Here is a 24,558-nt window from a genome sequence, read left to right as displayed (position 1 = left end):
TTCTCTGCGTCGCTCCGCAAACATGAAGCAAGCACCTGTGAGGCTCTGTGTGCTTTGGGCTTATGAAGGAGTGGTGAGCGCCCCCACCCAACCTGTCTGTCTGTCGGTGGGGGGGGGGAGGGGGGTCCCGGGGTGGGGGTACAACGCTGCTCCATCCACCCTGTCTGTGGGTGGGGTGGGGGTGTACCGGTCTCCACCTACCCTGTCTGTGGGTGGGGTGGGGGTGTACCGGGCTCCACCTACCCTGTCTGTCGGTGGGGTGTCCCGGGTGGATGTACAGCGGACTGCTGGCTCTGTCTGATGGCGGCCGTCAGCGGCAGGTCGGGGTGCATCACCCACTCCTGGTTGTTGCCGTTAACGACCGTCTCCGTGGGCATGGCCAGGGAGTGTCTCTTGGGCACGTCCTTGGTCAGCGTGGCTAACGATTGTTTGGCCTGAGGCAGGCGGACAGACAGACAGACAGACAGACAGACAGACAGCCCATTAGAACCTCATCCAATGCGGTGTTATTTATTAGACTTGGAAATAAAGTGTGTGTGTGTGTGTGTGTGTGTGTGTGTGCGCACGTCACAGGGTTTTTTGTGTGTGACTGTTTGGGCTTGGTGTGTGCTTGTGTGTGTGGCTGCCCGCATGCGTCATGCACGGATGCAGTAATGCGTCATGTGTCACAAAATGTGACCACAAGACGCGGTTTGAATGCGTGATTGTGCGTGTGAGTGAGTGTGTGTGCGTTTGTGGCATTGTGTCTTGCGGTAGCGAAATCTCTTCACAGCAGATCAGGAATAGAACAAACAGATTATCTGGAAGAGGAGAGTGTTTCCAACAACAATGACAGAGGGGAAGAGAGAGAGAGAGAGAGAGAGAGAGAAAAGGAGAGAGAGTGGGGAAGCGAGGGAAGGAGACTGGCAGAGCGACGGTGAAGGCGAAGAATACAGATTTATTTGAAAAAAAAGTACATATATACGTATAAATAGTTATGAGACGATGAGATATAAATAAAACGAGAGGGAAAGAGAACGAGAAAACAGGAAGGTATTGAGAAAGGAGATTCAGACTGGAGGAACAGATAATTAAGTATGAGCGAGAGAGAGAGAGAGAGAGAGAGAGAGAGAGACAGAGACCTTCTGCAGAGTGACAGAGGGGCGATCAATAACAACAGCATTAAACAACGGCCTGTCAGCGATAGCTCACCGGGCATGAGGCGGCTGAGTACTGTACACATTGCAATTTGTTTTTGTTATGGTTCCTCGTGCCAGGCCGAGCTGTCCCACACCATGTCATCACACCATTAATCAGCATTAAGAGTCATCAGCGCCTAGCCCCACAGTCTCCTACATGCAGCGGCGGTCAAATCACTCACCAAAACCCACGATCAATAATTGCTGAAGGAAATTATGCCATCTCCTCAGGGCCGTTTCCGTGACAATTGATTACCCCGATTACATTAAACATGCATACACGCACAAACGCACACACACACACACACACACACACACTTGTGAATTAGCCACAGCTGTCCACACAGCTGTTAGGGTCATTGTAAAGGGCGGGGCAGGGGGGCGGGTTAATCAAAAAACGTCCAGAAATGATTGAGAGCGGGGCGGGGCGTGGCATAAGGGGGTGGTTTCCACGACCACAACGTCACAGGCAGTGGGGGGGCCTTAAGAGTTAGATAGGCTCGGGTCAAAGTTGAAAAACGGGGCTGGGGCAGGTGGAGGAGGAGGAGGAGGAGGAGAGGACGACAAGGAGGAGGAGGAGGAGGAGGGGGTGGTTGGTGGTTAGGGGGGTGGGGCCTGTCTTACCGCTGAGTACCTCCGGGGGGACTCCCTGTCCGCTAGCCGCTCAAACACCCGGAACTCCATTCTCTGATTGACACAATTACTGATCTGGTGGGGGGAGGGGGGGAGGGAGGCAGGAGACAGTGAGAGTCGTCCCGCGTGACATCAGAGATATAGGCAGCAGAACAGCTTACATTACAGACTAGGGCGGACATGGCTCTTGAACAAACCACGGCGCGGTCACTTGAGGTCATTGACCGCGGCCCCATCTCCTCATGAGGCCCCTCTGTCAGCCCAGCAGGGCCGGGGGCCACAGAGAGAACGGCGCTTTGCTCCTCCTAGTTTGGACAGTAAAGTGACTTTGAGGTCGCCGAGTACAACACAGTCAACGTCCGTCCGTCCGTCTGTCTGTTTGTCTGTCAAAGTGCCATCCCGTCTTGCAGCTAGGGCTCCACACTTTTATAGAGTAGCAGTTTATACAAGGAGAAGTAGGATGTATATAAAATGACATTTTACCCTCTCATACTTTTTTATTGTTGTTGAATCTCTGTCGTGTTAATTGTCATGATGATTTGAATGTGATCATGTGTTTTTCCTCTAAATGGCCTTGTGTTTGAACAATGCTATATACATCCACTTGCCATGTCTGCATGTCTGTCTGTCTTACTGTCTTGTAGGTTATCTCTCCTTTAGTCTCACCATAGTATATTTAAGTAATAGATCATGACAGGCTGTGGTATGTTCTCATTATACCACAGTTAAGGGGCGTTGTCCGTCCCGACGGACAGTGGAGGGACGGCGACCCCCTTAACTGTGGTTTAATGAGCACATTTCACTGACTGAAGTGATCTATTGCTTTTATAAAACGGTTACGTAAATATGGCGAAATGAAAGTCATAGACACCCTCAATTTTGTAGTCCCTCCTGGCTGCCTGCAAAGTGTACGGCGGTTGCTATGCAACACACTGTAGCGTCCTTCAGAGAGAAGGCTAGAGACGGTAGCTTGGTTCGCCGGCAATTTAGCCTACTATCGAGTTCACTCACCGTGTGCCTATTGCTTTACAACATTTCCACCCTCTCCAGCAATCAACATATTTTTAGGCTTCAGTGAACTATGCTATTGCTTTTATATATAAATAAACAACAGTTCAAGTTAGGCGCGGAGTGATCTCTGTAAACTGAATGGGCATCATAGCTGTGTGTATACACTCATTATACAACAGTTAGGAACCAATCAGATTGCTTGATTTAAGCCACCCGTTTTATAAGTAAGGGATAATCACCGAGAGGCAGGGCAATAAACAGTTTGATATGGCTCGTGGATGGCTTACCGCCTGAGACGAAGTTGAGGGTGGTAACTTCTTGCTTGCCAACATAACAAAACAATTCAAATACTTTAATAATTATGCTTTTTCTTATTCGTATTGCATGCTTATTAAATGTATACTCTGTTTGAGTTAATCTCCCTCAAAAAGTAGTCCCCTTTAGAACTACGGTGAATTACGTTAGCTCAGCTGTAGCTAATTAGTTTCTATAGCAACCACACAAGGCTGCATCTGATCACTAGTTTAATAACGTAGTTGCTACATTGTATCTCGCTTGTGAAACTATGTATCGACTGACCCTCCGATAGATTTCCGACACATTTTAGAAACTTTTTTAAACAAGGTTTATTTTTACAATGGACCTCATGTTTGAAATTTCTGTGATAGAAAAAAAAATACAAGCGGCGTATTGATCTACTATTTGATGACGCTGTGCTCAGTCAGCAGCAAGTACAACCGACAAGTCAGCAGGCAACTTGCCGGGTTAATGCCCTCCTCCCAGCCAATCAGAATCAAGCATTCTTAAACGAATTAGAATAAGAGTCCATATGATATAGTATATTGTTATTATATTATACTGTATCTCACGCTGTTTCACCAAAGTATATCAGTGTTTATGATACAGTACATTTTTATATTGTGTATCTCTAGTATATTATTGGTTCTGACCATGGTATATTAGTCCTTGTGATACAGTTTATTATTATATTATATATCTCTAGTATATGATTGGTTCTGACCATACAAGCTCCGCCTCCAGCTCCTTGAGGTCTCTAGTATATTGTTGGGTCTCAGCATGGTATATTGGTCCTTATCATATAGTATATTATTATATTATGTATCTCGAGTATATTGTTGGTTCTCACCATAGTTTATCAGTCCATATGATACAGTATACTATTGTATTATATATCTCTAGTATATGATTGGTTCTGACCATAGCGAGCTCCGCCTCCAGCTCCTTGATGCGGTTCTCCTTGAGGTCCAGCTGGGAGCGCAGCGCCCCCGTGTGTTCGGCGGACTCCTTGTTCTGCCTCCGGAGGTCCCACTTCTCCCTCTCCAGGAGGTCCTTCTCCTTGGCCAGCACCTTCACCGCATCCTCACTCTCCTGGACCGGTGAGAGGAGGAGGAGGAGCAGGAGGAGGTGGAGGAGAAGGAGACGGAGGAGGAGGAGGGAGAGGGAGAGGAGGAGGAGGAGGAAGAGGGAGGGGGAGAGAAGGAGGAGGAGGAGGAGGGAGAGGAGGAGGAGGGAGAGGGAGAGGAGGAGGAGGAGGAGGAGGAAGAGGGAGAGGAGGAGGAGGAAGAGGAGGGAGAGGAGGAAGGAGAGAGAGAGGAGGAGGAGGAAGAGGCGACACAAGCCACAATGGTCACGATCATGCAGAAATCATTTTTTGTGTTTTTGTATTAGTATTGAAATTCTTTCTTTTCCTTTTTTTACTTCGTACTGGACCTCTGAACTGTGGTACCTTTCTGTGCTGGTCGTAGTTGCGTATGAAGTCTCGGAGCTGCTCCTCGCGGCTCTCCAGTGTAGCGTAGAGCTGCTGCATCTGGTTCACCACGTCGGCCTTCTCCGCTTTCAGACGCTTGCGATCCGCCTTCATGGCTGTAGAGAGAGAGAGAGAGAGAGAGAGAGAGAGAGAGAGAGAGAGAGAGAGAGAGAGAGGGATGGAGAGAGAGAGCGAGAGAAAGAGGGAGAGAGAGAGAGAGAGGGAGAGGGGGAGAGAGGGGAGAGAGAGAAAGAGAGAGAGAGAGGACGAGGGCGAAGACGAGAGAGAGAGAGAGGGAGAGAGAGAGAGGACGAGGGTGTGGAGAGAGAGAGAGAGAGAGAGAGAGAGAGAGAGAGAGAGAGAGAGAGAGTTAGGGCTACACCACACACACACACAGCACTAGCAGCAACTGAAGACCTCTCCCCCCAACAGTCTCTTCTAAGCATCTAAAGCTTTTCCCTGACTGACGCACACCCACGTTCGCCTGGAGGCAAGAGAAACAGCGGCGTTACAATCTCAAACGCCTTCGCCACCGCCCGGTGAACATGACTGCAGCTCTGCGTGTCGCCGTCAGAGGCGGGGGGGGGGGGGGGGGGGGGGGGGGAGGGTGGATCTGTGGAGGTGGAGCTGAGCTTTCAACGCTACTGTCTGCTGTGCCACCTCCAACCTTTCCATGAGGCTCTGGCTTTGTGTCTGTGTAGAGGCGTGTACGTGAGAATGAGGAGACCTCCATTCCGGATGTCATGTTCTGTCTCTCTCTCTCTCTCTCTCTTTCTCTCTCTCTCTCTCGCTCCCCCCCACAGTGTCCTCACACGACCCCCCCCCCCCCCCCCCCTCTCTCTCCCAACACCCTAGCACCTAGTGCCATACAGGTCTGCCTACAGCTAAGACTGTGTCCAATCTACACTTATTCAATGCGCCAACAAGCCTCTTTTCTCTCCGTTTGGGGCATTTTTCATACAGAAGGTTTTTTTTCTTTTCCATCTCCTCCTTTGTATTCCGTTATCCGCTTCCCTGCGCTGACACATGCTGCTCTCACGCCTCGATCGCCTCTCAGGGGCTGAGTAACGGATCCACCTAAGCCGGCGTTCTCCACCACCCCGAAAGATGAGCTTTTTTGACTACATCTCCGAAGTGGATGAATCGGGGGGGGGGGGGGGGGGGGGAAAGTTCACGAAAGTGAGAGGAACATGAAAACTTATGCCACGAGAAACCTTTCTACTGAAGTCGACCACCCCAGCGGGGACTTAACCTGAGAGAGGAGCCTCGAGCTCGGGCAGCTGGAATAACGCCGCGCGGGCGACCAGCCCTGACTGCCAGGTGTCAGAGGAGGACGGCAACCGGTGTGGGGCTCAACGCGGACGAACAAATCAACAGGAGGCCACGGAGTCTGGATGTTAGCCGCCCACCTGCTACCCGCCGGCCTACCCGCCATAGAGGTGGCACCACCTCAATCTCCACCCCCACCGGCACCACCACCTCCACCAGCACCACCTCAACCTCCACCATTACCATTAGCCCACCCCACCTCACAACACCCCCAACACCACCGCCGTCTCCACCATGTTGAATTCTGGACTGTTTATTGTTACTTTTCTTTCCTCTCTTGCTCACCATGGTATATCAGTCTCCCTCTCTCTCTCCCTCTGTCCTCTGCATCCCTCTCTCTCTCTCTCTCTTGCCCTCCAGCATTCTCTCTCTCCGCCTCTGACATCGACTCGCCCACACTTAATTATAACAATAAATGCGGTTCCCTTTCGTTATTCAGCAATAATATTCTCTATGGCAAATCCTTTTCTCTTCCGCTTCCGTTTTCCCCCTGATCTCTTTCCTCCCTTCCTTTTACCATACCACAGGTGACTTTCCTCTTTGCATATTCCACCTTATTCCTGCCCCCCCCCTTCCGTGGCTCTTCAACCGTCTGTGTCTTGACGCGCCTCAGACAGGCGGTACGGCTGTCAGAAACCTCACCCCACAGTTCAGTGACCCCCCCATCCCTGTCATCCGTCCCCCCTGTCTCACACTCAATCTCTCTCTCTCTCCCTCTGCCTCTAGCTGTGTGTTGTTAATGAAATTAACCAAACTGCTCTTTACATCCAAGTGTGGCTGATTGCGATGACATTTACCAGGTGTGTCTACCAACGCTACGGACAATGAGCACTTTTCTTCAAGCAAACAGTCCATCCTTAGCCTCTCTCTCTCTCTGTTCTCCCCTCATCTGTCAGTCTCTCTCTCTCTCTCTCTCTCTCGTCTCTCTCTCGGTGGGGGGACACTCTGCCCGGCGACTAGGAGACTAGGAGACAGTACGGGTCTCTCATTGGCCAAAAGAAACAGGAAGCCCTTCTCCTGCGCCCCCCCCCACCACCACCCATCACCACACACCTGCCCTCAGGAAGTGGAATCAAAGACCTCTTTGAGGGGGGTGGGCCACAGCCGTGCGCGCCAGCGAGCGACGTCGCCCTCGCACCTGCGAGCGCTTGGCGAACACGCCGTCCTGGCGACGGACAAAAGCGCCTCTGTCGACGGCGGAAGAGCTGGCCGCCATTTCACATTCCCCGCGTCGTTTCGTTTAGCTGTTCGTGGAGGGGGAAAACACAAAAACGGGCCCGCGCTGCTCACTGCTGATAAAACATGGATGAGAGGGGGGAGAGAGGGGGGAGAGGACTGCGGCGCGGCGGCCATGTCTTCTGCGTTGACAGGGATATTAATGAGACTGGGAGGCCCTGGCTCTGTCCAGGAGCCCAGATCTCCAGGAGTCATTACCGGAGGAGGAGGAGGAGGAGGAGGAGGAAGAGTAGGAGGTGGAGGAGTGGCCCACCTGGGTACCCCCAGGACCCCGAGCTGAGGCAGGGAGATAACACCAGGAGACGGCAAGACGGAGGCCGGCCAGGGTGTAATGGAGGTCTGCCAGGTGAATGGTTGCTTGCCTGGTGAATGGGGAACCAGTGCTGGCATTTCATGATTTCTGTGTGGTTATCTGTGCATGCGTGTGCGTGTGTGTGTGTGTGTGTGTGTGTGTGAGAATCTGTGTGTATCCAATCGAATGAATATGCGTATCATTGCAAACTAATGTGTATTTACGCGTGTCTGATTCTGCATGTGCATGTGCCGGCTTAGGTTGCTGTTTACCGGTTTGGACAGGTGTTTGCTTGTTTGGAAAGGCACCGATAAGACCGACCAGGAGGGCTGGAATGTTCTCCATCTCTCCAGCACTTAAACCCAGCAACGGCCCGGCTGGGTAGCGTTTCAAGTTGGCACAGTCCAATGCAAACCCAAAGGGTTAAATCCCGCTTTCTACAATGTTTTTATTTTTATTTTCCCTGAAATGCGCGTCGTCATTAGAATAACACGTCAGGAACTGTTAATTTGTTGTTTCTCTCATGAACTACTGAGTGACACTTGTAAACACTGGGACAACAGCTTTGTCTTCATTTTCTAAACATCTCCAACTCAATACTCCTGACAATCATTTCATCTTCCCCCAGCTATTATTATCTCCTCCAGAACAACACTGATAGGAGAAGTCTGTGTGTGTGTGTGTGTGTGTGTGTGTGTGTGCGTGTGCGTGTGTGTGCGCATGGGAGCGATTGAGTGAGAAAGGGAGCGAGAAAGACAGAGAGAGAGCGAGAGAGAGGTGGAGATAGAAAGTGAGACATTGAGTCGTTAAGAGATTCAAGCGTGCCAGAAAGATGAAGCCGTTTAGTTGCCGGTGTGATTCCCTCGACCCGGTGACTGCGCGGGGGGGAGGGGGGGGGGGGGTGGGGGTGGGGTGGGTGTGGGTGGGTGGGTGAGGGTGGGGGGGGGGGGGCTGATAGCCATAGCTCAGCTCTGCGGGAACCCAAACAAGATGAAGGTCATCATCTCACCATGTGGCAAGAAAAATCATCTGAGAGTCGATTCTGTTCTGAGTGATGTCAGGCAATCGCAGGCAACACCTGCAACACGTTTCACTGGAAAGTGAAACGTGTAGGGTTTCCTAAACGTTTCACTGAGAAGTCGCGCTAAAATCCACCTCCAACTGGATCAAGACCAATTTCGGGGACCGACATATAGAAACGCTAAAGAATAAGGAATAGCTAGAGAGGACAAGATGTCACTTTGACAGTGTCTAATGGCTATCAGAGTATAACACACTATGATGTTACTATCAACTGTATGTACGATACAAGGGTTGTTTTACCAACATACCTCTACAAATACATAGTAAAGTCCCCTCACTCAGGGGCGACCAACACATGGTTACTAAGTCTCATCGTTAAGTTTGGCGGGGCATTCTGACAGCTTGCACCAGCATTCGCATCTCAGCTCTCTATTGGTTGATGACCAAGTTGCCATGGGGGACCACTAGGTGCCGCTGTGTGACAGACACTTTCTCCCTGGAGACAAACACTAAAACAGCACAGAAAGGCTGAATACAATTGGTCAGCTGTGTTCCGGAAATTAATGTTAGGAGAAAGCGGCCTGTGTTCTCGGTTAATGACTTTTTACAGTTGGTTTGAAAACCAAAAACATTTGTTCAACAAAATGTGCTACCGTTACATCATGGCAATACAGCGCAAACTACTAAAAATGCACCACCTTTTTAATACTCTACTTTAATTTAATTATACACCTAATATGTAATGCTGTTCTTCATTAATTGAATTAATAATTTAACGATTGCAATCAATATAATCACAGGCGGTAGTGTATAATGTGTGTATGTGTGTGTGCAGTCATGTCTATGTGTGGACATTTCCAAGGTTGGTACATAGTAGTGTATATAACAGCCAAGCACTGCACTGCTGAGTGCCTTATTAAAAGTGTGCTTTGATGCTACGTGGTTGTCCGGTGGCTGTCTCCTCGGCTCTGTAGCGACAGGTCCTGAGGCACAATAATTATAGCGCTTATGAAGTGACTAATTAAAAAGTCATAGAGAGGGCCAACTACACTAGTACGCGGAAATAATGAAGCTTTGATTAAACGCAGTGCAGATTCAAACCAAAGTTAAGGCAGACTTTAAGTAGGCATCTCAAAGGGAAATGCCCGGCAATATTAATAATATGGAGAATAACAGTTAATTGCCTTCAGCGAGACACCCAGAGCATTGAACACAGTGATGCATGAGTGCCAGTATGCACCAGTATGCACCAGTATGCACCAGAACGCTCCTCATAGCTGTCACAGTGGAAAGGTGAGGAACGAGGCTATCCAATCAGAGACCAGGGGATGATGTGGGGGCCATGTGAGAAGGTGAAAATCCCTTCTCATTGTCTCTCCCCTCACATCATATTTATTGTGGTATTTGGACTTCCAGAGCACTAGGGGGCAGAAGGTTAATCCAGCCTTGGCCAGGGAAGTTCCCCTTGTTAGTGGTATGGCAACTAACTAATGAGACTCCCCTTAAATAAGCCAATCAGTCCCAGGTGGACTGATTGGCTTATTTAAGGGGAGTCTCATTTTGTGGCTGGGGGGAAGGTGCTGGCTTGACGAGAGGCCAATACTAGAGCACATGGTATATTTTGTTAGGTATGCTATGCTACGTTATGCTGATTACTGCTGATTGATGCAACCGTCGTTTCTTTTTGGAACATTACTTTATTTTTGTAACTAATGGATTTATTTTTGTTTATTGTGTGAGATTCTGTAGAATCTTGTAATGCACACCTTATAGCAGGGTCGGGGCGATCGGAATTGCTGACGGGGGGGGGGGGGGGGGGGGGGGGGTGATCGGGATTGTTGACCGGGGTGGGGGGGGGGGGTTTGCCATGAGAAATTGAATGTGTGGCGTGTGAGTGTGTGTAAGCAGGCAAAAAAACGTGTGTCACACAGTGAAACCGTGAGAGTTGGCAGCAACCTGGCTGTCGTGCCATCATCCAGCCGCTCACGGGCCGCCTCAGTTTAACGTCTCCTCCGAAAGAAAGGAACACGCTTCTCTATATTTAGTTCTTAAGGTTGTTAAGGTGCTCCGCTGCCAGCTAAAAGGTACTGGGTTCGATCCCCATTGTCCACCGCATACCTGGTAACACCCTTGAACAATATGGCTACTTAATCCCTTAATCCCTACCCAATGGTATTATCATTCAGTGTATAGTGTGTGCCTACACAGATTCAATGGACTGTATTCCCATTTTTGCTTCAACTCCGCTGGTTTGCGAGTTAGAAAGAGTCACTGGTTTCACATCTTCTGTTGCTTTGAACAGCCTTCCATTTAGGGTCGGGAGACAGAGAGGCATCTCCTCTCTCTGGCTGTTGTGAAACCAAGACTCTGCATTTGCTGAGTTTTGTGGGCAATTACCCACCATCCGGGCGATTACAGTTCTCACCTACCGATGACTGGCATGGGGGGAGGGGGCACTCAGAAAAAGAGCGAGAGAGGGGATGGGTGGGGGGAGAAAAAGTGAGAGGGAGAAAAATAACAGAGGTAGAGAGAGTGAGCGCAAGGGAGAGAGTGAGAGAGAGACGTAGGCGGGCCAACAAAAGACAGAGACAGCAGTGCAGAGAGATAAATGGGTAGAAGAGAAGGTCAAGGAACAGAAAATACAAAATACAGACAGAAAAGCAAAGCGGAGACCAACAGAGAAAAATAAAATGATGGCGATGATGGAGAGAAGGAGCTGCGAAGTGAAAGAAAAGTACTGAAGGTATTCCTGGTATGTTGTCTCTCGTTTATATTCATGAGCAGTGAGGGGGGGGGGGGGAGGGTCTGCGGGTAATAGAGCTGCATGATGTGTGACCCTTCTCTCAGTAAACAGGTATTATCTCAGGTGGCAGGGAGCGGGATGAGACACAACACCACTTCATCACACTGGGTCTGTCTGGGGGAGGGGCGGGAGAGAGAGAGAGAGAGAGAGAGAGAGAGAGAGAGAGAGAGAGGAGAACAGAGAAAGAGAGAGAGAGAGAGAGAGAGGAGAACAGAGGAAGAGAGAGACAGGGAGAGAGTGAGAGAGAGAGAGGGGAGAACAGAGGGAGAGAGAGAGCCAGGGGACGGATGACAGGCATAGGGGGGTCACTGAACTGTGGGGTGAGATGTTTGACGGCCGTACTGACGGCCGTACCGACGGCCCGTCTGAGGCATGTCAGAGAGAAAGTGAGAGAGAGAGAGAGAGAGAGAGAGACAGCAGATAACCCACCCCCCCCCCCCCCACCCCACCTTTCTCAGAGTAATTGTTGGTGGCACTTCAATCTCAGAGTCTACAGGGGGCTGCTTTGTCAAACATTGCTCTCAGTATTTTGGGCAAACTGTCTGGCTGAACATCTGCTGGGTCTTCACTAGATTTACAAGACTGGTGAGACGGTGGAGGTGAAGACTAATGGATCCTGCTACGCCTTGCCAAGCTAGTGCAGCCAGGGCTAACGCACACATTAGGGTGCCAGTGATTCAGCTGGAATCCAACCCTATGGAGAATTACAATAATGTGTTCTCCCCATGGCTTACGACCCACGCCAACTTTGTGAGACTTTTTAAGCACCGTTGTTGTGTTAGAAGCATTATAATGAACAATGTTGTATATAAAACTCTTCACACACCGAGGTGTTATACTGTAATTGTCTGGGAAGCCTTACCCTCTCTCGGACCCGAACACGCACACACACCTCGCCGCCAGTGTCCCTTCCTCGTGACATCAACACACACACATATTCCCCAAAAAACTACTGCTGAGTCCGAGGAGAAAAGAAGAGTCCTGAATGTCACACAGTTAGACTCATTAAGACCACCGCAGTGGAACGCTTGTGGCCGGGGGTAACCTCGCTGCTTGAGGGGTCTCTCTTCCTGTCTCCCGACTAGAGCTCTGTCCCGCCTTCAAAACAAACCCAAGCACTGTAATTATTACCGTTGACATTTGGTAGCACATGCAGCCAGTGTGTACAATTACAACGCCAATGTGCCACTCCAGAAACTTCAGAAAATGCTATGACAAAATTGTTGCTCTAATCTCTGAATCTAGCCAGTATATTCACTGGTCCGGATGCTGCAGATAATGCCAGTGATTTAGCAGTGAGGAACCAAATGAGCCCGGAGCATCAGCCAGTAGCGCAGCACTGCCCGGTGAAAAACAGCTAAATATTTACATGACCTTTGCTCCCTGCTCCACTGAATGCCAAGTTATTGCAACAGACTTTGGCCAAACAAACAACTACCAGCCCAAACTTGAAGAGTGCATGTCCAGCCAAAAATGAATTAAAACAGTCCAAATGCCCCTTTACTTTAGTGAAATAAGCTACCATAGAATAGCAGTACTATACATAACTTACACAGTACTAAGTACAGAACTAGAAAATTGAAAGGGCTATGATAGGCTATAAACAACATCTATATATTGTTTGACCATCTAGCTGAGGTTGATTTCAACCAGATCCCAGCTCTTTAAGGATATATAAAGTACTCTCTCTCTCTCTTTCTATAGGCATCCATCCATCTATCTCTCTCTACTTGTCTTCCTTACTATCCGCGGATCTGGTAAGGAAAGCAGGAGTCCCACATAGAGCCTTCATTAGGTGCTGAATACTGCAAGACCACCACCCTAGGGGGTCCGCAGGTTTCGTCTTTCATCACCACAACCGACTTACACCGTGTGTGTGTGTGTGTGTGTGTGTGTGTGTGTGTGTGTGTGTGCATGGGGTGGGGGGGGGGGGATGCTCACGGATTCAGAGGTAAGCGCATCATCAAACAAGTGTTTGTTGTGACACTGCGGCCTTGCGTGAGTGCGTGGGCCGCTGCCCCTGCAGTGTGTATCTCATCCTACACAGTGGGAACAAAGTCGTCCTTTTTGACACCAAACTGATCTTTCTCCTCCTCCTCCTCCTCCTCCTCCTCCTTCTCAGACTGCTGTTCACCCAGGGCGGTGTCATCTCCCCCCCATAGCAGCAGCTGTAGCAGCAACTGCTGCTGCTGCTGCTGTGCTGAGATGCCACCGCCCCTGGGTGAACAGCAGTCTGACTCACCGACGCGGCCGCAGACCACCTCGGTGAGGAGGGGGGCTGTAACACACTGCGCTGGAGGCACTCAGCCTCCTGTCTTTTAAAGAGAGGGGGGTGGGGGTCCGAGTGCGTGTGCGCTGGTCTCAGCCATTACGATAACATATCTAAACCAGAGCTGTGTCAGCGATACCGGGACCGCAATCGGTCCTAGTCTGCACAAGTCTGTTAGGACTCCTGAGACCTAACTGTTAAACTAAAGGCCAAATTATACGCCTGCCCTTAATAGCCGCCGTCGGTGCTCACAGAGGGTTGAGAGTTCGACGCTCAAAATCCCAAACTAAGAAGCACTACTTTCTCTCCATATTGTTAAAGGGGAACCTTCACGCTGGGCTATTTTCTCTTCTTTTTTTTATAAGGTTTTATCCTTTTTATTATACGGAGAGATAGAAAGGAAGGGATGGGAGAGAGAGGGGAAGACATGGCAGCAAAAGACCCCCGGTCGCTGCGGTAAGGACTGGGCCTCGACGCCGGGCTGTTCTCTAATACAACCCAGCGTTGCGAAATGATCGTCTGCAACGCATGCTTGCGCGGACGCAGAGTTAACGGATGAGTCACGCCGACGGCCGTCGCGGCCCCCGGCGGGCTGCGGGGCGAGAGGGCGAGAGCGAGGGCTCCTCCCCTCGCGGCGGTGCGTCTCCTACCTTGCAGGGCCTCCTTGGCCCGGTCCAGCTCCTCCTCCTTCTGGGCCAGCTGGACGCGCAGCTCGGCGGCCGAGAGCATGTCGGCCGAGCACTCCCCGTGGCTCTCCTCCAGGTCCCGGCTCAGCATGTCCTTCATCTGCCGCAGCAGGTGCACCTCCTCCTGGAGCTGGGCCACCTCCTCGCGCAGGAGCACTGGGGAGACGGAGAGGAGGAGGACCGGTGAGCAGACAGATGGAGAGGTGGGTGATGGTGTAAAGGTGAGTGTTGAGTGGGTGTGCTGGTCAGGACGGGGATGCTGGGGGTTCGGAGTGAGACCGGATGGTTCCCAGATAGGAGACGCCACCGTCACAACCAGGGATACCGTGCACAGCGACCGAGCGTTGCAGAGCAGGATAATGAAAGATTTCACACAGTGTTACCAGGGTGTTATGAATACTATATATATATATATATATATATATATATATATACTAGGTTATTCATAAATTTCTCACACTGCCAAAAAAAAAAAACTTTCTCAAACTGTCAAATAATTACCACATGGATTCAGGTTCAGACAAAAGCAGGTATTATTTTATCAAGTATGTATTGAAATGTAACAAGATCTTGCACTAGGTGGAACAATTCAATCAATAGTAAATGAATATAAATAGTAATATAAATAATAGTAATATAAATAGTAAATGAATCATGAGACATATTAGTAACCTATTTCAGGATTATGTATTCAATTCCACACAATTTCACGGCACACCTAGTCTTGCCCTTAGTATACGAACTACTGGCATATTATAAAGACTAGAGAGAAAGAGAGATAGAGAGAGAGTGAGAGAGGGAAAGAGAAAGATAGACGGACAAAAAGAGTGAGAGAGAGAGAGGGAGAGAGAGTGAGAGAGGGAAAGAGAAAGATAGACGGACAAAAAGAGAGAGAGAGAGAGGGAGAGAGAGTGAGAGAGGGAAAGAGAAAGATAGACAGACAAAAAGATTGAGAGAGAGAGAGAGGGAGAGAGAGTGAGAGAGGGAAAGAGAGAGATAGACAGAGAAAAAGAGAGATATAGAGAGTGAGAGAGGGAAAGAGAGAGAGACAGAGACAGAGAGAGAGAGAGAGAGAGCGAGCGAGCGAGGGAAAGAAAGAGAGCACCAGAGAAATCCACAGAGAAGGAGAGAAGGATGTATACAGATACATCACGGTGTAAACCTTTGATGCTAAGGAACTGTTACTGGTAACAGAGTTGAGCGCAGAGCATCGCCGGAGGCGGGCGGCATCGATCACCGTCTGCCAGGTCAGTGCGTGAGGCACGCGGGACCGTTGAGGCCGTGCGAGAAGAAAGACAACGCAGGTACGAAGATGGGATCTGCCTTTGAAACCAGGGGGGGGAAAGGAAGACAGCCTTCAGCCTCGACACGCCCATGGCGGTCATCCATGGGGGTCGGTGTATCTGGCGGTGCCAGGGGACAGCTGCAATGATATAGAATGAGCTGGCTCCATAAGAGGCCGTACGAGGGGCTGGGTGACACAACACGGCGGCACAAGGACGAGAGAAAACTAACAAACAATCTCTTTTCTCTACGTTTTTCTTTCTTCAATATTTTGGAGTCTGGTCGCTCTTATTAAAGGTTATGTCCGTCTTCTTGAAATGACCCCAGGCGTGTTTTCCCCTGCTTGCCCAGACCTTGCTGCTGGAGGACTTCTTAAATTAAGCAGAAGATCTGCTGGCCTCAATGTTTATCGATTCTCACTGTGTGTCACGACTGTCACTTTGCTGCAGAGGGAGGCTGGTTTTTTCTAGTTGCTAAAACACTGTCTCTGCTATTTTGGCCAACGTAGCGGTTATATTATCTTGTGAGAGGTTATATAACTCACGCCATTACAGAAACAGTGCTTGCATACTCGTATTAATGCATCCCATTAGCTCAATATTCCCCTCATTAAAGTTTAAGTATCTCTTTATGATACTTCCGTTCACTGGCACAATCTACGTTTCCGTAATTCTCCGGAACTAACTAATGCCACCTATTATGGAGAGATGTTAAAAAGGAGGGATTATTAGCAGCAGGGTAAACAGGCCACAGTCAGAGAGCAGTGTGTCATTGCCATACTTAATGAAGCCCATAATGGATACAAATTTTGTATAGATGACTCCGACAGCTATGGGCTGAATGTGAAACCAAAAGCAGGAGAATCAGCTAATTGTGAAAACAGCCAAACAGCAAGGTGCTGTTCACTGGTGCTGTGAAATATTCAGCGATAAAGCCCTCGATTTAATTATTTAGTCATTAAGTTGGGCTCTATTGTGCTTGGATTGCAGACTACGGGGGTGTAAGGTTATTTTGTGTTTATCTGCTCGCAAAATGTTATCAAGTTAATATGTATTGTACATTATGCTGTTATATGCTGTTTTTTAATACAAACGGCTGCTCAATGTAATTTGTGTTTTCAGTCACAGTTCATATTTCAATGTTTAAATAAGGCAATAGTCGGTAGAATGATTGCCCTTGCTGTTTGTTTGAGAGTTTAGGTCAAAATCAAGTGAAAATAATAGTGTATAAGGGTGAATGTTTGTGTTAAAAGTTATAGAGCACACATAGTGTCTTTTGTCTTCTCCTAGACTACTTCTATAACTCAACTAAGCAATCTACTCCCTGATACAAATAGAGGAGGTACCCTCACATCATGTACATAAAGTATCCCATGTACAGCAGAGTCCTCGTAAAGTAGAGGCTGGGCAGAGGAGGCGGTGCCATCCATGGCCTGAATTCAGAACTGAGGTGACCCACCTAAGCAGATAAGCTTTCCCATTTATAAATGGAATCCCAGTGCCCATGTGGAGTCACTCTGCTTCATGGCTTCCAAGGCTGCCTCATGCTGAGTAGCTCCGCCGCCACACTACTCCAGATTGCTCTGGTCTCCTGAACCCCGGTTACTGCCAAACCGATGGCTATGGCTCTCGTCCCAGGCTGGAGCAGTCAGGGGGACCCACCAGGAACATAAGACCCAGGTCCGGGAGCCAGATTCCCCCTAACCTGTGGCTTGGAAACAGGAGGGTGGATGGACCAGCCCTTCTGCCACAGGAGTCAGGGTGGAGGGAGTAGAGATGGGTTAGGATAGGGATGGATGAGTGAAGATGGCGGGATGAATGAGGAATGGGGATGGAGGGGTAGTGGATGGAGGGGTGGAGGGAGGGTGGAGTTGGTGGAGGAGGACGGATGGAAGAGGGCTGGCAGGACAGCAAAAGGAGGATTAGCGATGGAGGGAGGGTGGAGGAATGAGGATGGAGAGATGATGGAGGAGAGGGGATGGAGGGGTAGTCGATGGTGAGGGAGGTGTAGGGTGGGTGGTGTTTTTGAAAGCTTTTTTCTGCAGGCGAGTGCCAGGGCTGGGTCGCTCTAGATAAGACACCGGGTTGGGGGGTGGGTGGTGTGGGGGGGGGGAGAGGAGGACCACCCATTCATCAGTGCCCACACAGGCCCGCAGGCTGGGAGACGTTCTGTACCCTGCACCGCGGCATCCAGAATGCATTAGAAACGACACATTGACTGTTAGCTTCCTCATAAATCGCTCGCTCTCTCTCTCTCTCTCTCTCTCTCTCTCTCTCTCTCTCTCTCTCTCTCTCTCTCTCTCTCTCTCTCTCTCTCTCTCTCTCTCTCTCTCTCTCTCTCTCTCTCTCTCTCTCTCTCTCTCTCTCCGGATATAGATCCACCTTTGTACCCTCATGTTCCCCATTTAATAATTGATGCCTTAACCCCAAAGTGTACTTCATCAATCCGTTCCCAAAGCGAGATGCACCAGCCACCTGCGTGTTGTTGCCACCCCCTACCTGACAATAGCTGTCACTCTGTACTTTAGGTTTCAAGATGTTCTCGAAGGGGCTGTTCTTACTTAAGTACTTTTTATTGTGACAGCCAGGGAAATGAAGAGAGAAAAGAAAACGTCCAAATATAAGTGTGGCACTGGAATTATAACCGATGACAATAGGAGGATATTCTGGGCTGGTCTGAAAAAGATACAGTACCAACAACTTTAAACTTAATACTGGATAATGTAATTGCTAGGGTTTTCGACTGCCATCTGAAAGGCACTGGGTTCGATCCCCAATGTACGAACCCTGCATGCAGCCTTGAGCAAGATGCCTTATCCCTTAGCTCCTTAATGACCTGCATATGAATTCTCTGTCAAGTCACTTTTGGTAAAACCATCTTCCAAATGACAAAATATAGTATATTAATAGTAAAAGGTCTGGTAAAAACCCAAAACAACACATAATATGTTAAAGACACACACACACACACACACACACACACACACACACACACACACACACACACACACACACACACACACACACACGCGCCTCTCTCTGGTTGATAATGAATCTACTTCTAGCCTTGCCATCCACACCACCTGTTCCGGCCTGGCTAGAGCTGCCAGCTAATGCTCGCTAGCACAGCTGCCAAGGACAGCCCATCCAGCTCCACACATAGTCAACTTATCTGCACACAAATCATCTGAGGTGCACAGGTTGGTTTGACTTGAGCTTGGCCAGAGCCACTATTTACCCTGTCAAGTGAGCCAGGCCTAATTAAGAATAGAAATGTTGACGATCAATCGCCTCTGGGAGAAAGCCATGGTCCTTTTGTGTCGCTGTTAGGTTGAATCCATTTTTCTATTATTCCCCCTCGAACTCACAGTGATGCATTACATTTCGTTTTTCATTTAGGGCATTTAGCAGTCGCTTTTATCCAAAGCGACTTACAATGAGTATGTTTGTCAGAAGGAAGAGACCACACCTACCACACATTTGTGTCACATCGCTTTCAGTACAGTAAAGATGTTCATGTAAACAAGTGGAAAGCACTTACAAGTATTCTGTTATCATGCATGATGAAACTTTATGAACGACAGACACCTACTCAATACAGCCTTCCTGCCTGACATGAAATGCAGTGCCCATGTGTGTCCGAGTATGAATGTGATACAGTCAAATGCATTTGAGCTGCAAAGCAACACACTGAATGTTTCACCTCCATCTCATCTCCCGACCACCGTTCACTCAGTGTCCACTCAGTAAAGAGATGTCCCCGAACCACCACGGTTTCTCTTTCACCACCTGCCTGTGATTAAAGCTAAATGGCTCCAACACACTATGAAATCATGCTTTGGCCTTTTTTTGAAGGCCAGCTACATTACATTGTTGGTGTCCTCAGTGACAGAGACCAGGAAGAAAAAATGATATCCAACTGCTCTGGGGAGAAAACATCTATTTCCCCCCTGTAATAGAAACGAAATTGGAGCCAATGGTGCAAGAAAAAAAGAAGAGGAAAAATGGCCAATTACTTTATGAAAGCCAATTCACTGTATGCCCCACCCCCTCCCCTTCAGCCACGGCCCCCCTCAACTCGATCAGTCATAGCAATTAATCTGCAAATGACCGGCCATGAGTAAATCATTTTTCACAATATCTCCAAGCATCGGTTCGGCCCTTTACTGCCTCTGTAATCACCTGTCAATATGATTCTATGTCTGTCTGTCACTCTCTCTCCCTCTCCCTCTCTCTCCCACTCTCTCTCTCTCTCCCTCTGTCCAAATATCCAGACATCTCACATGTTATTTCCCTCTCAGCAACCACCAGTGAGAAGGGAAAAAAAAGGCACCAACCTCCTCCTCCTCTTCCTTAATGGGCCTGCGACGTGCCAGCAATGTGCCGGCGCTGTGCCGGTGATGTGCCAGCGCGCTCAGTGGCCAAGAGGCATCTGAGATTGGACCTGGCTGGTGAGATGGTGGAGGGGCCGAGAATTGATAGCGAACGACAGCAAAGTTTTCTCTCGGGGGGGAGAAGAATTTTAGATTGTCTCCCGCTCTCTCTCTACCTTGCCCTCATTGGCGAGAAAAGGGACGGCAGATAGGAGGCAGCGAGGGAGGGACTGAGAGAGAGAGACAGTGGTCGGGGGGTTGGGGGATGGGGTTCCATTATCTTTGACCTGTTATGGGAGACAAAATCAATTAACAGCTTGATTGTTCCCACAGTCCTGCATCAGTAAGGCTGTGTGAGGAGGGGGGGGGGGGGATATTAAGGTCCGCTGTGTGCGGGAGGAATCCAATAGTGTGTTGAGCAGCTTCCTGAGAGCCCCTGCTAATCCATCAGATGCTATCTAACCGATGACCGCGCTGCACCCCGGCAGCAGGGCCCATAACTCAGAGGGACTTAAGCACCATGAAAAAGTCCCCGCCGTTATTCTGAGAAATACTCAACAAGAGCCGTGACAATAAGTACACCGGTCAGGGCTACCGTCTGCCATATCAACGCTTTGTTTTGGTCCCCTAGATGTCTGAACTTGGCGGTTGTTTTGTGTGCTTGTGTGTCGCTTATGGATTCATGGATTCAACATAATGCATGATAAATAGATGACTAAGTAGTAAATAAAAGTGAATGCCAAGGTCAGGAATGCAGTTTGAAAGAAAAAATAAATGTTTTTGACAGGAGGCGTCAGCCCACATGCTTCTGTTTGTTTTGGACTTGGCACCGTAATACAGGTCCTCCTTGCGTAACAATATTCAAACAGGCAGGCATGCAGAACTCATTAAGAAGTGATCATGCCGTGTTAAAAGCCGGGAAGGCATTCTATTGAAGGGTCATTCAGTGTATTCCTTTATACGCCTTTTAACACCTGCATTCCCACTGAAAAAATAACACATTTGTAGAATTCAATCGTCTTGAAGGGCACAGCCAACTATGTTTTTTGTCTCCCAGGCTCAATGTTAGATCTGTGGAGACCAATGTGTTGAAGTCTTCCCTAAGTCACTCTGAAAAACACAGTGACCTAGAGAGAATGACAGCGTTAGAGAGAATGAGGCAAAGCAGGGTGAGCTTAAAAGCATTAAAAAATATTTTTCAAAAACCTTCGGAACAGATACATGCTCACCATCCAGCTGTCAAGTTAAAAACCCCATCATGTCGAGTCAACCTCTCAATAGTAGTTCTCTAGTGGTGTTCAAGAACGGCCACATAGTGCCCTAGTGGGCACTACGTGCCCTGGGGTCCCTAGTGGACCCCATCCCGACCTCCTGATACACAGGAACCCCACACTGAGCACACGCCAACCTCACCCCTTATGCAGACTACATGATGATTAGCTATTGATCGCTGTCTGTTCTTTCAGGAAGCAGGCATACCATCCATGGCCTATATTTGATCAGTCAGCCAAGAGGGGATTAACAAGCCTGCATGTTTAGAAATACAAATGGTAATGGGCGAATGGTATTACAGTCCAGTGAGCATTCATATTCACCAGGGTCTAATCTCAGCACAAACACAATACAAGCTTAGAAGCAGAGTTCAATCCCGGTCCGGGAGGAACTTGAGAATTCCAGCAATCCAGCAGAGTTTTTCTTCTTCTGAATGCCTCCTGGGGTGGCTGTGGTGGCCAAACTGAATTAATTACGATTAATTACCGAATTACTGTTTGGCCCGTGGTGGTAAAAAAAACCCTCCACTAAGGCCAGGGTGTATCAGGTAATGTAGGCTATTTATACTTTTGCAGTCATTATGAAGTGTATTAATCTTTGGTATTATTACGTTTCAAAGAGGCCCTCGAGAGGTTCTGCTGAATACGTGTATGCTGCGTGTTGCTATGTGTTTCATGTGCCACATGGCACATAGTGACGCACGGCACTCACACACAGCTGCGGTGTGTGAATGTACAGATACGAGTACAGCATGGTATACTTAGATACATAGTTAATAAATGACACACACACACACACACACACACACACACACACACACACACACACAGTATGAAGAGTGAGATTCACAGTCACACACACAAACACACACACACACACACACACACACACACATCATTCACAGTGTGTGAATGTACAGATACGAGTACAGCATAGTATACTTAGATACGTAGTTAATGAGTGACACACACACACATACATACAGGCAGTATGAGGAGTAAGCTTCAGCCAACATGCTGCACACTCATCCAGATTACCTTCTGCTTCATGAAGTCTATCACTCACACACACACACACACACACACACACACACACACACATCGTTCTGGACCTTTGGACCGTCGACGTCCATCAGCGACACAGCGCTTGGCGGCGGCTGAGCTCAGACTACTGATGAGGTCTCAAGACGACCCCTCACCCGGGTTGCCCCGTGGATACGCATAAACAAAACAATCTCCCGGCGACGCCCGAGGAGGGGACGGAGGCGAGCGTGAGGAAAATGACGAAAAAGGAAAGAAGAGAACAAACAAAAACACTGACGCAAAACGCAACAGGGAGGATTGGAATTTGCGGTGACAAGCAGGTCTCCGAACAGGAAACAGTCAGTGCTAGTGCCATCGACGACTAGGATAGGTTAAGGAAGCCTTAGAGTATATGAGGCTTAATATCACCTCCTTCATGACTACACTTATGTAAAACAATCAAATATTTTTCGCCGCTCTCTGATGGGGTCTAATGATGATGGCTAACCTGTGGACAATCAAGCCATGAGGAGGATCGCGTCGATGGGGATGACGTTCGCTCCCAGCTGAAAAAGACCCCATCCAGACCAGATCTCTAACGAAACAGATAGCTGTAATCCTATGCTGAGGCCACTTCATGCTTCATGTCTCTGGGGCAATGGGGGACTGAGGACAGTGAGACTGTGAGCAAATATCTGATCATCTGGGCAGGTAGTTAGCTATCTCACATTCCAGTCAAATCTGGCCCCCCCATCAGGCCTTACACCACTCTGTCAGAAGCTGTCTGTAGATATTATCATGATATGGAGCCGATGGTTTGAAATAACAGTGAGTGCTTGTGACGAAAGAGGAGATTAGTGTCCAGTAAACGGTAAGCAATTCCGAACGTCATGGTGACTTGAGTGGGGGTAATTTAAGGTATTTTATGAAACATTCCTGTCTTTGTTCAGTGTTATGTAACCAACTCCTATTTTTTCATTTTTGTTCAATGTCTCAACTTGCTCCATTTTTCCATGCTAATCCATCCAAACAACGTGCTGGGGGTTTTAAGCCAGTCTCCCAGTTATGGCTAGTGTACGGACAAACAGTGGGATTATAGCTGAGGACACAGATGGGCTGAGATACTGAGAACGCCAGCCATTGTGATCATCCAATTCGGAAAAACCCATAGCCTTTAGACAGAGTATTGGGCAGCTAACAGCAGCTAACCCACAGAAAGGTCAAGAGATTCAGTCTTAGTTAGGTCAGTCATTTTGTCAATTTAATTAAGGTCCCATGGTGAATAGGAGGAATAACTCAGACATCTACACACTGTTAATGTAGCAGATGTTTCAGCCTAACAAGTGAGGCAGACCGCAATGGATTTGTAGAACAAATAATGGAGAAGCTATTAACTGTAAAGTATTGCAAGACCAGGGCAAGAAATGCAACCAGACATTAGTACAGGATAGCTCTGGTCTGGGGCTTGAATGGATGGATGAATGGATTGTTTGATCAATGATTGGATTAATTGATGGATGGCTCGATGATTGAATGGATGGATGGATGGGCGCAAGGATAATGGATGACTAGAAAGAAAGACGGATGGATGGCAGGTGGCTTCTGACATGATTAAGTATGGGACTACATGTGGTGTTCACCAGTGATTACATTGATGGCTGGAATGGAAGGTGTCAGTGTCTCAGAATGGAATCGATCAAAAGTGGTCACGACCAAGAAATCGGCTCAGCAATAGTGCACTCCAGGTGTGGATTCCTCCAAATCTAATGTACTACTGATCAGTCGTGTCGTTTGACATTCTAATGCCGCTTTTCCACCGACAGTACCAGCTCGACTCGACTCGCCTCGCCTTTTTTTGCATTTCCATTGGCAAAAAAAGTATGTGGTACCTAGTACCGGCCGGGTACTTTTTTTAGTACTACCTCCGTCGACGTTCCAAGCGAGCGGAGTAGGTACTTTTGTGTGACGTAAACATGCTGCTGGCAACTGTTTGGCCAGCGGCTGTAAATGGGAATAATCACAAGTTAAGTTGGGAATAATCACAAGTTAAGTTGTGTCCGGCGTGGTCGGAGTCCACGTACCCGCTCCTGAGGGGGACACTGATCAGCATTTCACCATGTGTGTCGCTCCTTTCCCGGGGCTTGAGTGCGTGGTTGTGTGTGTCCGGCGTGGTTGTGTGTGTCCGGTGTGGCTGGAGTCCACGGACCGGCTCCCGAGGATCAGCGTTTCGCTGTTTCATTAGTGTCGTTCCTTTCCCAGGGCTCGAGTTTCGCCTCCATCAACGTTACCGTATGACAACAATAGACGCGCAGTCATTGCGCTTTTTATTTTATTTTATTTCCCATCATAACCTTTCCCGGGAATCAGGAAATAGTCTTGA

At 48.6% G+C, this 24,558-nt stretch overlaps 1 protein-coding gene across 2 annotated transcripts in view; it reads right to left on the bottom strand.

Moving 5' to 3' along the window:
* Positions 1-161: 161 nt before the first annotated feature.
* Positions 162-24,558, bottom strand: part of LOC311360050 (kazrin-A-like) — a 98,263-nt gene continuing 73,866 nt past the window's right edge. Inside the window, exons 3-7 of one of the 2 annotated variants that reach the window (XM_084480128.1) lie at positions 14,193-14,384; positions 4,570-4,706; positions 4,041-4,211; positions 1,803-1,886; positions 168-434 (exon numbers count right to left, since the gene is read on the bottom strand). In XM_084480128.1, coding sequence (XP_084336254.1) covers positions 240-434; positions 1,803-1,886; positions 4,041-4,211; positions 4,570-4,706; positions 14,193-14,384 — 779 coding nt within the window. In that variant the 3' untranslated portion in view covers positions 168-239. Of the gene's footprint in view, positions 435-1,802; positions 1,887-4,040; positions 4,212-4,569; positions 4,707-14,192; positions 14,385-24,558 lie in introns of both variants that reach the window. The other variant, XM_084480129.1, reaches the window with a different exon arrangement.

This window comes from Micromesistius poutassou (genome assembly GCF_964030765.1).
Source record: "Micromesistius poutassou genome assembly, chromosome: 15".
Classification (NCBI taxonomy): domain Eukaryota; kingdom Metazoa; phylum Chordata; class Actinopteri; order Gadiformes; family Gadidae; genus Micromesistius; species Micromesistius poutassou.
Note: the sequence above shows the minus strand (reverse complement) of the source record. Positions and strands in the feature narration are given on the sequence as shown.